Here is a 15202-nt window from a genome sequence, read left to right as displayed (position 1 = left end):
GGGGGTATTTCAGGATCAGGGTTTGGAACCTGTGCTGCAAGACGATGGATTAGTAATATTAGTTACTCCACCACCATTTTATGTTCGAGTCTACTGCAAAAACAAAAAAATATAATCTAAGTGGTTAAAAATAATTTAACTGATTTTTTATGTTTTTTATTACGTGATCATATAGTTACATTGTATACATTAAATTAAATCATTTTCCAATGTTTAATACTGTTGAACATTTTTAACAGTCATTGTCTGATCTTGATTCTCAAACTTAAAATGAATCACTGACTAATTTGATGTTTTCTCCTCCATTTTCACTTCCTTCCCTTTGTCGCTGAAAGAACAGTGTACAGACAGGTAGCTTTTCTTCTTTATAGCCGTGACAGGTGACACATCATTTGCATGTATTGAAGGACTTATTCATATTGTTGATGTATGGATGCAATGTTTTTAGTTGACAAAGCACATTGGAATAAATAATATCAGATTGCCTACTGCTTTGGCTAACATTGTGCCTGTAGCTCAAGTAGCATGAATGGTTTAAAACAACATCCATGAACTCCTTTTCTTTTTCTTTCTTTTCATTTCCCACTGATTCCTGTCATTTCTTAAAAATACAGTTTAGTACATTTCTAAAATGCTTGTTTTGCAGGAACAGTGGTTTTGAAGGATTGCTCTGGTGATTTCAGCACTTCATGCAAACCTTGCACCAGAGGAACATTTATGAATAACCCCAATGGCTTTAAGAACTGTTTTCAGTGCAAGTCCTGTGACAGCGGTAAGCATCTTTTATTTGTGTCTCCTAACATCCTAAATGCTGTTTGTTGTTTTAATCTGAGTGTTAATTAATGTGTCATTACAGAACAGGGTCTATATGTTTCACATATGTGTACTTCAATGAGCAATACAGTATGTGATATTCTGGATGGATATTACTGTACTGATTACACCGACAGTGAATGCAGCTTTGCATTGAAGTCTGTCTTTTCGATAGTAGAGTTTTTTGTGTGTGCACTATATGATTCAAAATGCATTCTTTACAGTTATATATTTGATATATTTCTGTATCGTTGTGTTTTTTACAGATCTGGGGTTAAGAGTAAAGACTGCCTGCACACGAACATCAGACACAGTGTGTGAGCCACTGGAGGGACATTACTGTGATGAAGAAAACAGAGGCAGCTGTATACTTGCTAAGAAACACAGTACATGTGACCCTGGACAATACATAAAGGAAATAGGTTAGTGTAATCTGGCTGTATAAACTATGTATTTTCACAGTAACACCTTTCTCACCAGTAACAATTTTCTATAAATAATTGGGTTGCACTTTATTCTGTTCTAATTCACTGAATTAATGATGGAGCAGAGCTTGTATGTTTGCAGGAACTGCGGTTAAAGATACAGTGTGTGGTGAATGTGCAGATGGTACCTACTCAAATGGCTCTGTTTGTCATCCACATTCAAAGTGAGTGTTCACTTGGGTGCATCACTTGAGTGTGAATGTTGAATCAGTAAATTGAAAGTTTTCCCCAAATTCAGACACTGATTAGCCATAACATTTGAAATCAAATCACATTTGTTGTTGCATCATATTACACAGGTGTAAAAGTGAGTGAAAAAACAAGTAGTACAAAAGTAGTCACAGTAGTACAAAAAAGAACAATATTTACAAAATAGAAATACTGAATATTATCATATACATGTTATACACACATTATACATACTCTGTTTACAATATTGCACTGGTCTAAAGCAGATTAAATGTACAGGTTTGATATAATCTAAATGTTTACATTATTTAGAAAAGGCACTGGATGGGTATGAGTTCAGGTGTAGTGTGGGTGGGGAAGTCTTTGTGGGTGCAGTGTGACCGTGCATAGGGTTTCCAGTAGTAAGTGCAGGGTGCAGAGTGTGTTTGTATAGGGAGAAGGTGTGATGGTACAGCCCACAATCTATTGTTCATTCAGCAGCCTAATTGGTTGAGGATAGAAGCTGTCTCTGAACTGACTGGTTCTGGTCTTCAAGCTTCTGTACCTCCTGCCGCTGGGCAGCTGTGAAAACAGGCATTGGCTTGGGTGGGTGGAGTTCTTGATAATCCTCCTTGACTTCCTCAGACAGTGGCTGGAGTATAAATTCAGAAAGTTTGGCAGCTGAACCCCAGTAATGCCCACCACCCTCTACAAAACTTTCTGCATATGTGTGGCGCAGTTCCCATACCAGGTGGTGATACAGCCTGTATACTCTTCACAGTGCAGGTGTAGAACGTCCTGAGTATGCAGGGGTTCATACCAAACCTCCTTAGCCACCTGAGGTAGAAAAGTCACTGTTTTGCCTTCTTTCCACCTGTGTGGTGTGTTCTGTCCATGTATGTTCCTCATTAATGTGAACACCAAGGAACTTGGAGCTGCTGACCCTCTCCACTGTGATCCCATTGATGGAGATGGGGCATGTGCTCTCCTGTTTCCTGAAGTCCACTACAATGCTCCTTGGTCTTGCTGACGTTAAGAGAAAGGTTGTTTTCCTAGCACCAGTGTGACAGGAATCTAACCTCCTCTCTGCAGGCTGCCTCATCATCATTGGAGATCAGGCCCACAATTGTCATGTCATCAGCAAATTTAGTGATGACACTGGAGCTGTGTCTGGCTGTGCAGTCATAAGTGTAGAGGGAGTACAGGAGCATGCTGAGCAGACATCCCTGGGGGGCTCCAGTGTTGAGGGTCAGTGAGTGATGCTGCCCATCCTTACCACAGAGAGCTGTGCAGACCCAGATCCCGGAGCTTGGCTTCAAGCCTTGGAGGAATGATGGTATTGAATGCTGAACTGTAGTCCACAAACAGCATTCTCACATAGGTGTTCTTCTTGTCCAGGTGGGAGAGGGCAGTATGCAGAGTCAGGGCAATAGCATCATCAGTGGATCTGTTCCGCCTGTATGAAAACTGCAGTGGGTCCAGGGTGGCGGGCAGTGAGGAACGGATGAAGTCTCTAACCAGCCTCTCAAAGCACTTGTTTATGATGGGGGTTAAAGCAACTGAGAGCCAGTCATTTAAGCATGTAATGCTGGCTGTCTTTGAAACAGGGACAATGGTGGCTAGTTTGAAGCACATGCTTTAAGTGCTCTGCCAGGTATGCCATCTGGGCCAACAGATTTACGTGTGATTTAGGCTGTTGCCAATGGTATTGAATAGAGATTTATTGGGAGATAATTCAACCCCAGCATAAGGCCACAACATAAAATGTGAAAAAAAGAAAGGGTCTTTCCAAATGCAGTGTGTATATATATATATATATATACACACTGCATTTGGAAAGACCAATAAATCTCTATTCGATACTCCTTAATAAAAATGTGAAACTAGAGATTTTAAAGATAATTTTCAACAAAATGCTGAAAAGGAAAACTTTACTCTAGTTACTTTACTTTAGTTGAAGCACCTTTGGTAGAGATTATGGCATCTTGTCTTGTGTCAGGCCCTTGTTATCACGCTCTTCTTCAGTACATCACTGTGAATTAACACTGCATTCCTTGCATCAGCGTGTTCAGTGGTCTGCTCAAGGGGAGACTGTGTTCCTGCCTTATTCCTGGTAACCTCTTTCTGTTTTTGCCCTTTGTTAGTCCGAAGCTTGGCTTCTGTTTTGTTCTCGTTCATGTCACGTTCTTTTGGTTTTCCCTGTCCAATTTTCCCTTGTTCATCTCGGCGACTGCTTACAAGCTCTGTTCCTCCTGGTCTCTGGTTTGTTGTTTTGCACAGTCCTGGTTTGTTTGTCATCTTGGTTTCATTTAGCTGTTTTGTCCCTTTGTTTGCTACACTCCTGGTTAACCATCTTGTCCTGATCAGGCATGACATCTTGGGAATGATGCCAGAAGGTTTGCATACCTGGATTTGGATATTTTGCTATTCTGCTATTCCTCTCAGTAGATTCTCTCATTCTCAGAAATGACACTTAGAATTGGGGCCGACACTTTTTCCCAGGTGGGTTTCACATGTCTTTAGCTAAGTAGAGGCTTCTGTCTGGCCACTCTGCCATGAAGCCCAGATTGGTGAAGTGCTGGATAGGGTGCCAAACGCTTTCTGGACACGCTATATTAATGTTGAGAAAATAAAATCTTTCTGGGGTAAAACTTGTTCATAACCTTCAAAATACAGGTTTATTAGGACAGATTTATCTATTTATTCTTTAGTTCTGTTTTGCCCAATATAAATATTTAATATACCCTTAAATATTGTTGGTAAATATTTAACTCTTGTTAAATATGTGTATTACTAGTAAAATAAGCCACTGTAAACCAGCAAAGACAGGTTTACTCATAGGCTTACTATTTCTAACAGGTTTCTATTAAAAAACTAAGTCATGAATTTTTGCCTATACTGCCCACAACTAGGAGATCCAATGGAACTGCGATCAACAGCCATTTTAATACTTGAATATAAAGATAAATAATGGTTTCCATTCTGCAATGGTTTCCATTCTCTTTTATGCACAACGATTACATCATATATTGGGTTATTTTGCGAGGCCAAGCAAACCCTGTTGTACTCAAAGTCTTAGTTTTATATTTGAATTGAATTTAATTAAAACCATTTTTTAAGGTTATGGCTGATGAGTCTGAGATGAATTCAGTGACATTACGTTAAAAAAGTGATTAATGAACAATGGAGAAAGCTTGCAAAATCAATATGGATTAATAAAATACAATGATAAAATAAAGCATGCATACTCCATTTGCTGATTTTCACTCTGACAGATGTGAAGATCTGGGACTCTCAGAAGTAAAGCCTGGAACACTGTATTCTGATGCTGAATGTGGAGATAAGGCTCCAACTGGTCTAATAGTTGGAGTCATTATCATTCCTGTGGCTGTAGCAGCAGTTGTTTTCATATTTCTTAAAAAGAAGCATGCTGTGCTTTCTTTACCACATACAGGTAAGGGTTGCATATTTGTTCAAATGTTTAGTAAAATATGATTTATGTCCTGCCTTTTACATTTTTAACATATTGTGATTTCAGACTGTGACTGTGACAAGAAACCTCACCTGGGGTAACATTTAATATTCTTAATCACGTGGTTAAAAGTAACACATAATGTTGAAGAAATTAATTCTATGAATTTTGTTTCTCTTTAAGACTGTCTCCTCAGTGATGCCAATGTTGTCATTAGAAAGGTAAGTGACAAGAAAAGAGATCTGCTTCTTTTATGCTGTCCCTGTAAACCTGAAGAACAGAATATAAACATCCAACTCAGTACTGTTGTTTACACTGGAATTCCTTCCAATATTACTCATTACCAGTTTTCATCACTGTCTAGTTCCCTCACACAGTAGCTGTTAGAATTAAGGCAAGTTAAAATTAAGGAACATTTGTTTCCTCCGCAACACAAGCAAAGTAGTACTGACCGTCATTCCTCAGCTTTTTTTCTCTCTTTAAGCACTATACTTTAACAGTAGTTAGTATGGTGTTCCCTTTGTTAATGTATCACGTTGCCTGAATACATGAGAATCCCCCTTATTGTAGTCTTGTGTTCTACCCTACTGATTCCCTACAAAATCTAAAGATTAATAACAATGTGGGGTGTATAAGCAGAGCTTAAAAGGCTACTCTGTGAGAGGAAAGAGAGTTATGAACTAGCAGTGTTATGAATCTAAACTGTACAAAAAGGTCTAAAATCAGATGGTAATGGGGACCTTCTCTTTTCCTTGCAGCTCCTGCAGTAGTCATCCTGACTCACAGCAGATCCCTGAGGAAGTGGATGATGATCTAAATGATCCACATTAGCCCACTCACTCCAGGAAAAAGCTGGAGATATTGTTGATTTTTCCAGTGATGTCCAAACCATCCTGCATGTCTGACTGGAAAACAAGATCAGGGTGATGCAGATTAACATCTCACACAGTCACCTGCACTGGACTGGGCTGGCAAAATAACTGCCCCAAAGGTTTTGGGAAATTATTGTCATCTCGGTTGATAGAGTTGTGCGTGTCAGGGACTGTTGTGTTGTCACCTCAGTGAGCAAGGTTGGATGTAGTTACAGGTAGCTGAAGCAGAGCCGGTTTGGGTAGCAAGCTAAGGTAGCTAACAATGGATATAAGAACATTTGTTTAAAGAAATCAACCACAGCCCTCACCCACAGAAAACGATGTGTCAGGTGAGTCAGCAGTGAGTGAGTGACCTGTTTAGCATAATTAAACAGAGGCTCGCTGGGACACTGCCTAACGGCAGAACACCCAAGATACAGTTCTGGTTAAGGTTAGTTGAACTTTACTGTGAACGGATCGGACGTATATTTATACCGCAACCAAATAAACTTGACAAAAGGTAGCTGTAATTACTGTGTTTAAATTAACTTTAACAAGATTATACAATTTGATTAACTTTATGTAATATTAAATTAACAAATTATTGCCTAAATGCAAATTATCATTCTGTTTATACATTCATATTAACTTGGTTAAACATTACACTAAGTGTAGCACCTCTGCAAAACCCTATTACAGTTTTTGTGTAAATGTGAATTTTTCATTATATATATGTTTATAGAATTAGAAGTGTGAAACCTGTTATGAATATACCTGAGTATGAATATACCACCTGTCAAGTATTTTTGTAAGAAAACTCTAGGTACACCTCCTTCTATAATTACAGACTGTTCTTCTGTTTCTATGCATACTTTATTACATAAAGTGTCTTATATGATCAGTGGAAAATGGATAATGGGTTTAGAAACAAGTGTGACTAATAATGTCTAGTGTGTGTGTGTGTGTGTGTGTGTGTATATATGTGTGTATATATATATGTATTGTAATGTAATTCACTATACAGTGAGATGTATACCAAAACCATCTAAAATGATATTATACTACGATAGGAACTGTTGCCCATATCGCATACCACTAATTCAAGTTAAAGTTAAAATACTGTGAATGACTTATACTACAGCTCATGTTATTGGGGTTACTACTTTATTATTAATTATGTAACTTTTTAAGTCTGAAATTACATTAATCTAAAACATTTATCTATAACAGTTTACTAGCAATAACCAGGTGAGACCTTTTGATGTATGTTTCTCCCCATCCTTTGATCACAGTAAGCGTAAATATTAGGATATGGCATTTACAAAGAGTTACTGAGAAACTACACAGTGGTTTAAATAAAGATTTGCACATGATCCAGGTATGCTACTGCATTTGTCATCTTACTGTGTGTGGTTTAATTCTGCTGCAGTGTACAGTGTACTCTGTAACACTAAACAGCATTAAACATGTTGGTCAGAGCTGCACTAGTCACTACTAGCACCACTGACTTGCTAGGCTGGCTTCCTTCTTCTGCCAGAATTGCCAATTAACAGCTCTGACAAGCACGATTATTCGCATTACATTGCAAAAATAAAATAACATGCTACACTACACTTCAGTCTTACTGTAATGCATAACCGTGATAATCACGTCTCCATTATATCTCGTAAATAAATTTGTGTGAAAGTAGTGTTGAATGTTTGCCTTTGTCTATAAATTCCAGCAAAAAACATTTACATTTACATTTATCGCATTTATCTGACACTCTCATCCAGAGCGACTTACAAGGTTATTTATATTACAGAGGAGGGTCAGTGTAGTGTTAGGAGTCTGGCCCAAGGACTCTTACTGGGGTGGCGCAGCATACAGTCACCCAGACCGGAAATCGAACCCCAGTCTCCCACATGGTGTGGCAGCTCACTGGCAGGTAGTGGGGTTATCTGTTGCGCCACACCAACCACTAAACTGAAGCTTAAGCTAAGATTTTTATTTATTTATTTATTTATTTTTACTTTTTTTAAAGGTGTGATTATGTCTGCATATTCCTCTTTTTTTAGTTCAGGTCTTACATTAATCTTTCATAATCTTTTCAAACACAAGGGAACGCCCCTACTGTCGCCATCTCAGAGAAGTTGCTTTCGTTTTCAGGTGTACAGACGTCACTCAGGGTCATTACAATAATTTATCTAAAAACGAACATTTATGCACTATTTAGTCTGGTAGTCTATTTCTTTTTATATTTCGTCTGGTAATGCAGTTTTTATTCGGCAGCATCGACCACGACCTACTCGCTTATAGAGGAATACTGCCGTCGACACTTTTTTTCAACCCTGCTGCAGAAGATGGTGGAGAGAGAACTAGTCTGACTATCTAACAGGAAGTGACTAATGCTGGATACACTGAAGCTTTTTTGTATTTCTAGCTAGTTTCTAGTTATGAGGAAAAATGATTTTTATATCTATTTTAAACGTACTCGGTAAGTATAACATGTTCAGTGTGCAATTCTATGATGTGAATGCTTCCTCGGTGCTTTTACTTTAAGGCTGAGATCTAGTTAATGTCTTGAAGTTCCACAAGGCCTATTTGAGCCCATCATATAATCACTGACAGAAATAACATCAGTTTACTAGTCTTCAGGCATCCCATGAATAACATTACTTACGTCATCATCATTTGATGAGCGCATTAAAAAGTCCTTACAGCCATATATAGAAAATTAAAGACAATAAAACAACCCACCTGCAAACAGACTCCTTGATTTCACTGCGATATTTATATCCTGTCCCTGTCGTGGTGAGAAATACACTGAGTACCTCCGTAATGTGGCATCACTCTTCCCCTCCTTGTCAGAGAGGTGGGGAAATGCCACTGTTATTCAGTGCCCCGTCCAAACGCCAAAATGAGTCCACCAGACCACAGGCTGATATGAAATACGACATGGAATAAGATGGGAAATAGTTGGCATGCATCCCTGTGTTGCTGTGTTGCAATGTTAAATAAATCTAAGCAGTCAGTGAATTAAGTGAGCTATAAAACAATTATGTGAGAAAATATATAATTCACTCAACTGATTAATTGAGATTTACATTTATGGCATTTAGCAGACGCTCTTATCCAGAGCGACTTACAAGGTTACTCATATTACAGAGATGAGCCAATGTAGTGTTAGGAGTCTGGCCCAAGGACTTTTATTGGTGTAGCACAGCATAGTCACCCGGACCAGGAATCGAACCCCAGTCTCCCACATGGTGTGGCAGCTCACTGGCAGGGAGTGGTGTTATCTGTTGCGCCACACGTGTCACTTATATTTACATGTTGCACATATTTCTTCATATGTTTATGTATGATTTCTTGTTTAGCTATTAATTTTAAGATCGACATGTCCATGTCTGTAGCATGTATGTACTTGATATTAAAATGAACCTGTTTTTTGTACCTGGGTAGTTTAAAACTCATTTGTTTGTGTCCACACAGGTGTTCATGTTGTTCTTACATATGGATGTGGCCCAAGTGAATATCGCTCAGGAGCGGGAGAATGCTGCCCTATGTGTTCTGCAGGTACCTACTATTCAAATCAAGTTACTGAGAGAAAGATTATCCTCCTAAAACTGAAAAACAAAACTAGTTGGTTATGGAGTACCCCCAGTCCACACACACCTCATTCAGAAAGTCTGCGACTTAAATAACAAACACCTTATGATGTTAAAGTAGGGACTGGACCTGGTAACAAACTGTTAAACTTTTCAGGTTTTCAGGATCAGGGTTTGGAACCTGTGCTGCAAGACGATGGATTAGTAATATTAGTTAGTCCACCACCATTTTATGTTCGAGTCTACTGCAAAAACAAAAAAACATAATCTAAGTGGTTAAAAATAATTTAACTGATTTTTGATTGAGTTTTTTTATTACGTGATCATATAGTTACATTGTATACATTAAATCAAATCATTTTCCAATGTTTAATACTGCTGAACATCTTTAACAGTCATTGTCTGATCTTGATTCTCAAACTTAAAATGAATCACTGACTAATTTGATGTTTTCTCCTCCATTTTCACTTCCTTCCCTGTTCTTTCGCTGAAAGAACAGTGTACAGACAGGTAGCTTTTCTTCTTTATAGCCGTGACAGGTGACACATTATTTGCATGTATTGAAGGACTTATTCATATTGTTGATGTATGGATGCAATGTTTTTAGTTGACAAAGCACATTGGAATAAATAATATCAGATTGCCTACTGCTTTGGCTAACATTGTGCCTGTAGCTCAAGTAGCATGAATGGTTTAAAACAACATGCATGAACTCCTTTTCTTTTTCTTTCTTTTCATTTCCCACGGATTCCTGTCATTTCTTAAAAATGCAGTTTAGTACATTTCTAAAATGCTTGTTTTGCAGGAACGGTAGTTCTCAGGGACTGCTCTGGTGATTTCAGCACTTCATGCAAACCTTGCACCAGAGGAACATTTATGAATAACCCCAATGGCTTTAAGAACTGTTTTCAGTGCAAGTCCTGTGACAGCGGTAAGCATCTTTTATTTGTGTCTCCTAACATCCTAAATGCTGTTTGTTGTTTTAATCTGATTGTTAATTAATGTGTCATTACAGAACAAGGTCTATATGTTTTACATAAGTGTACTTCAATGAGCAATACAGTATGTGATATTCTGGATGGATATTACTGTACTGAGTACACCGACAGTGAATGCAGCTTTGCATTGAAGCACAGACATTGTTCTTCAGGAGAAGAAATAAAAGCACCAGGTGGGTAATACTTTTTCAGGCTTGTACATAAACACTGACATTTTGTTCTAAAAAAGAAAGCACTTTACTGTTCAGTGAAGATGTGTTGAAGCTTAATTTCACACACAGGGCACCCTGGAATTGCCAAGTATGTAGAAGATAAACTGATATTCCAAAGGCATAGCATAATAGATGACACTTTGAGTAAGATTAGTGCTTTATTTGTGGCTTGTAAATAGAAAAAGGAAGAGAGGACTAAGCAAACGTTTGGGCACCTCTAGAGATACATTTTTTCCATGGTAAAATACCTTAATTAGCTTGATTTGTGGCTTGTTAACAATCATTGTTAGGAAAGGCCAGGTGATCAAAAGTGTAGAGCTTCATAAATACTCCTAAAACCTTGTCCCAACATTTAGCAGCCATGGGCTCCTCTAAGCAGTTGTGTAGTTGTGTAGAAAATTCAAATTGATGCCCTCAAATCAGGAGAAGGCAACAGTGTTAGAACATTTCAGGTAACCATTTTCTTCATTTATATTACGAAATGGCAGTTTACAGAAAAGGAACTGGATGCATTTTGTAAAGCAACATGGATGAAAATCCCTCAAACAAGAATTAAAGGTAGAGGTGCATGTATTTGTCACTGTACATTAAGCTGCACTGACCAGCTGTCAAGTGAAAATGCATGAAATTAAAATAATAAACTTGCCATAAAATAAGCACTGGGTGCAGTGCAACTACTGTGAACAAATAAGTAAGTAATACAATAAAATAGTTGCTACTTTGGATACATGTCCATTAAAATGATTAAGAATGACACGCCTCGAGCAAAGTTTCTCGCTTGAAACAGAATAGATCCTCGAGCACCTTAACTGGTCTGTTCCATTTTAATTCACCAGGTATTCACAGAATGGTCTTACACTCCTACACTTTGTGGCAATTAAAAGAACTGATCTAAATGACACTGCTTAAAATATTTGTCTTGATAAATAATTCTTTGATGAAAAAAATTAAAAAAGATCTACAGCCTCCAAAGAATAAACATTTAATACATTAGCCAGAGCAGTGCACTTAAAGAAACGGTTTCACAAAGATATCTAATTTACTCAGTTTTTCCCTTTTAATGGATCAGCCGAGGCATGTTTGTTGTACAGTTAAGTTTTGTGCATTTTTATAGTTCGCTGTTTGTCCTGCTATGTTGCAACTACTTTGACTAATCTGTGCAGCCTTATTTAGGAACTGGATGCAATATGAAAAGATTGAGAGAGGTTTTTGGCATATATAATGTATAATGAGGTAACTTAATTATAAGTTATATGGTTTATAGGTTGGAGTGAAAATATTTACATTGTATCACGTATTTAATATTGTTTGTGGATCCTTAGGGTCTAATGCTTCAGTTTTTGTTTACAGGGACTAAAACCTCAGATACTGTCTGTGAGGCCTGTCCATCAGGATATTATTCTCCGCTGGGAATAAACTGCACCAAGTGGACAGAGTAAGTTCAGAGTCTTGTAAGCTGTACAATTTCATTAGTTTTTTTGTTTTTTCTCTATGGACGTTATATTTTGTTGACATTCTTCAACACTTTATTTAAGCTGTTCAGCCAAAAATGAAATCCAGGACAAAGAAGGCAGTTCTGTAGAAGATGTTCATTGCAAACCAATGTCAAGGGAGAGATATGGTCTCATAGCAGTTGGAGTTGTAGTGGTGCTGACGACAGCTTCATTTCTGACATATTCTTGTACTGCAGAAACAAAGAAGACTAGCCAACAAGTGAGTAGTGGTGCGTATTGTCAGAACTATTTTTGATTTAATAGAAGTGATATGGTGGGACAATAGTTTGAATAAGAAGTGTCTTGTATCCTTCTCTTCAGTTCTGTATGACAGAAGGTACAGTTGTCTGTGTGCAGTTTAAGGCAGATTTCTTTTTAGACACAGCAATTGTGGAAGTTACAAACTTGGTATTAGTTGTACAGATTTTTACTGGGAAATGATATAGATCTATTGTGGAGCTATTTCAGGGACATTTTGACCAGGAATGCCTAAATGTTTTCATACCACAGTTCATTAAGCTGCACTTACCAGCTCAAGTGATAATGCATGAAATTATATATTCTATTTTTCTATTCTCTTGCTCTCGCTCTCTCTCTCTCTCTCTCTCTCTCTCTCTCTATATATATATATATATATATATATATATATTATGGTTTATGGTACCTAAAGAACACTTGGAAACAGTTTGTAAGATTTCTGTTACTACATTTAGTGCATATTTACTCAAATGTTTTACACAACGGCTCATGTATTATTTGTTTTGCAGGTAATCTGACAGATGATACGTTAATAGTAAGTTTCTCTGTGTTGTTTACAAATACTTCAATCAGTACAGCCTATACAACAGCTCTGCTGGAGAGCTATTCAGGTTTTAGTGGTTTCACTGCTTAACGAATAGTCCAAATCAAAATGGAACAGTTCTTTGGGACATGACCACCATCCCCACTTTACATCAAGCGTCAACAAACACTAGTTGTAGCTGCTCACAATAAACACAGTCTTGAAAGAATCCTGGAATTAAAGCTCTCTTTTCCTTTGCCTCATCCATCAGTATATCGCCTCTCTGGTCAAACACAGGGCTGATGGGATGTTGCAGGAGAAAAGTTATTATTCTGGCTCTAACTCTATGTTAGTCATGAACCCATCCAGTCAAATTCTGATGAATAAATGTTTTGATAATTTTGATAACTCTGGCCACTGTGATGGTAACTGTTGTAGGAATCCCTAAATATAATGTTGTCAATGAATACAATTGTTGATTGATTGTGCTAATCTATTTTCATATATCCAAGATAGATCAAACACTTGTCACTAGATCTACTCTTATAATTAAAAAATGTCATATAAATAAAAAATGCTGAAGACAGTTGTGTGTGTTGCTAGTATGGTAAATACACCATGAAAGTGCTCAAGGTATCCAAACACCCCACCAAAAACTACCTTAAATGTTTGTGTTAGATTCTGTAACAGATCTGCTGTACTCTGTTTGTCTCCTGTTGACTCTGTTGTGTTTCTTCAACAGAAACCTGTACAAGAATCATCATCACTGCAAAGTAAGATCCTTCTTTCAGCTGAGTTTCCTATGTTTCACATAAGTATACTTTAATAAGCAATACAGTATGTGAAATTCTAGATGCGGACAGTGAATGCAGCCTTACATGGAAGCACAGACAGTGTGATCCAGGAGGAGCAGTAAGAACACCAGGTGGGTAATCATGGATTGGATATCTGGCTGGGGGTAATAATAATTCTGAAATAAAGAGAGTCAGTCATTTCTTACTGTGGAGGCGACAATAAAAAATATGAAAGAGTTGCTAGTACTAATTCTCAACCATTTAAAGATTGAAACTGTGTTGCAGTCCGTCTGTCTGTTTTATTGGTATTATGATTGCTATTATAAATGATATTGTAATAAACAATATGCTTTTCTTAGTATGTTGTGGATCTAGTTGGTACCTAAAACACTTAAAACTGTTTGTTTTATTACAAAGAGAATACATTTTCAAAATAATGTGATACATATCATTAGCATGTCTTTAAATGTTATTTAATTACCTATCCTTAGTGCAAATTTACCTAAATGTTTTACACAACTGATCATGTATTATTTGTTTTACAGGTTATGGGACAGATGGTAACAGTGTGGTAACAGTGAGTTCTGACTTATTCTGTATGAATGTACTCTTTGAGGGGTTATATGCTCTTGAGAGGATTTGTTTGTTTTAAAATGCATTAGTTTGTCTACCTTGTCAAAACTAAAAGCTAAGACTAAAAGCATGACTTTTGTTAATGAATTACACTGTCTGAGAACATGAGAATCTATCTTACTGTAGTATCCTGTTCTCCTCTTGTTTCTCTCTCTCTCTCTCTCTCTCTCTCTATATATATATATATATATATATATATATATATATATATATATATATATAAGATAGTGCTTTATTAGTCCCGCAGTGGGGAAATTCTCAAAACAGATATATATAAAAAAATTCTCCAAAATATATATATATATAAATATTTTCATATTTTTATATAATAACAACGTATATACAGCTGGGCAAGTAATGTGGAAGAGGCTTGAAGTGGACCAAACCTAGACGGTATGAACAGATCTGAAATCAGATGGTAAAGGGAACCTATTCTCTTTCTTGCAGCGCCTGTAATCCTCATCCTGACACACCCCTGAGCCTAGCTGAAGAGGCATCAGATGTGGACGATGATCTGAATGCTGCATAACGCTGCATGGCCACTCACTGGAGACCCAGTTGATTGACTAGTGAGCTTCACAGAAAGTTTACACTTACTGTACTACGTGCTAAACACGCTGCTTTTCACTGGGAATGACTTTGCACTTGGGCCACTCCCGCGCGCAGTGTAGGAACGGAGGCGGAGCTTTTGAAACAAACGATTCAGAAAAAGATTCGATCTTGTAACTCGTTTGAATCACCGCACCACAGGAACATCTGGTGGCCAAGACCTGTCTTATGGACAAGTGAAGGAAGTGCGTTTTTTTTGTGATAGTGATACGAAACAATCCCATGTTAAATATCACTTCTAGGTTCTCTCGTTGGACTAAATGTAGTCATGAATCTGTTTAAAATAAAAACTACTTGATGCCA

The 15202-nt window shown here is 37.4% G+C and overlaps 2 protein-coding genes and 1 long non-coding RNA gene across 5 annotated transcripts in view; 2 read left to right on the top strand and 1 right to left on the bottom strand.

The window, feature by feature from the left end:
• Window positions 1-7478, top strand: part of LOC140557256 (tumor necrosis factor receptor superfamily member 5-like) — a 9258-nt gene extending 1780 nt beyond the window's left edge. The window contains exons 2-9 of one of the 2 annotated variants that reach the window (XM_072681540.1): window positions 336-351; window positions 647-772; window positions 1080-1235; window positions 1381-1462; window positions 4742-4920; window positions 5005-5035; window positions 5122-5159; window positions 5697-7478. In XM_072681540.1, coding sequence (XP_072537641.1) covers window positions 336-351; window positions 647-772; window positions 1080-1235; window positions 1381-1462; window positions 4742-4920; window positions 5005-5035; window positions 5122-5137 — 606 coding nt within the window. In that variant the 3' untranslated portion in view covers window positions 5138-5159; window positions 5697-7478. The remainder of the gene's footprint in view (window positions 1-335; window positions 352-646; window positions 773-1079; window positions 1236-1380; window positions 1463-4741; window positions 4921-5004; window positions 5036-5121; window positions 5160-5696) is intronic. The other variant, XM_072681539.1, reaches the window with a different exon arrangement.
• LOC140557257 (uncharacterized) lies at window positions 141-8732 on the bottom strand. Its single transcript, XR_011979805.1, has 2 exons — window positions 8529-8732; window positions 141-5843 (listed from the first exon to the last, which is right to left on the bottom strand). It is a non-coding gene; the product is annotated as an uncharacterized lncRNA (long non-coding RNA).
• On the top strand, window positions 7703-15202 carry LOC140557255 (tumor necrosis factor receptor superfamily member 5-like). 2 transcript variants are annotated; one of them, XM_072681536.1, is made up of 11 exons: window positions 7703-8265; window positions 9264-9347; window positions 10185-10310; window positions 10395-10550; window positions 11940-12024; window positions 12125-12312; window positions 12850-12875; window positions 13606-13636; window positions 13702-13788; window positions 14203-14234; window positions 14738-15202. In XM_072681536.1, exons 1-11 carry the CDS (start codon window positions 8235-8237, stop codon window positions 14744-14746), a joined length of 855 nt encoding a protein of 284 aa, XP_072537637.1. In that variant the 5' UTR covers window positions 7703-8234; the 3' UTR covers window positions 14747-15202. The 2 variants fall into 2 exon arrangements, with proteins under 2 accessions (XP_072537637.1, XP_072537639.1); XM_072681538.1 differs by having other exon boundaries at window positions 7705-8265; window positions 13717-13788.

This window comes from Salminus brasiliensis, chromosome 6 (genome assembly GCF_030463535.1).
Source record: "Salminus brasiliensis chromosome 6, fSalBra1.hap2, whole genome shotgun sequence".
Lineage (NCBI taxonomy): Eukaryota > Metazoa > Chordata > Actinopteri > Characiformes > Bryconidae > Salminus > Salminus brasiliensis.
This window is presented reverse-complemented; position numbering and strand designations above follow the sequence as displayed.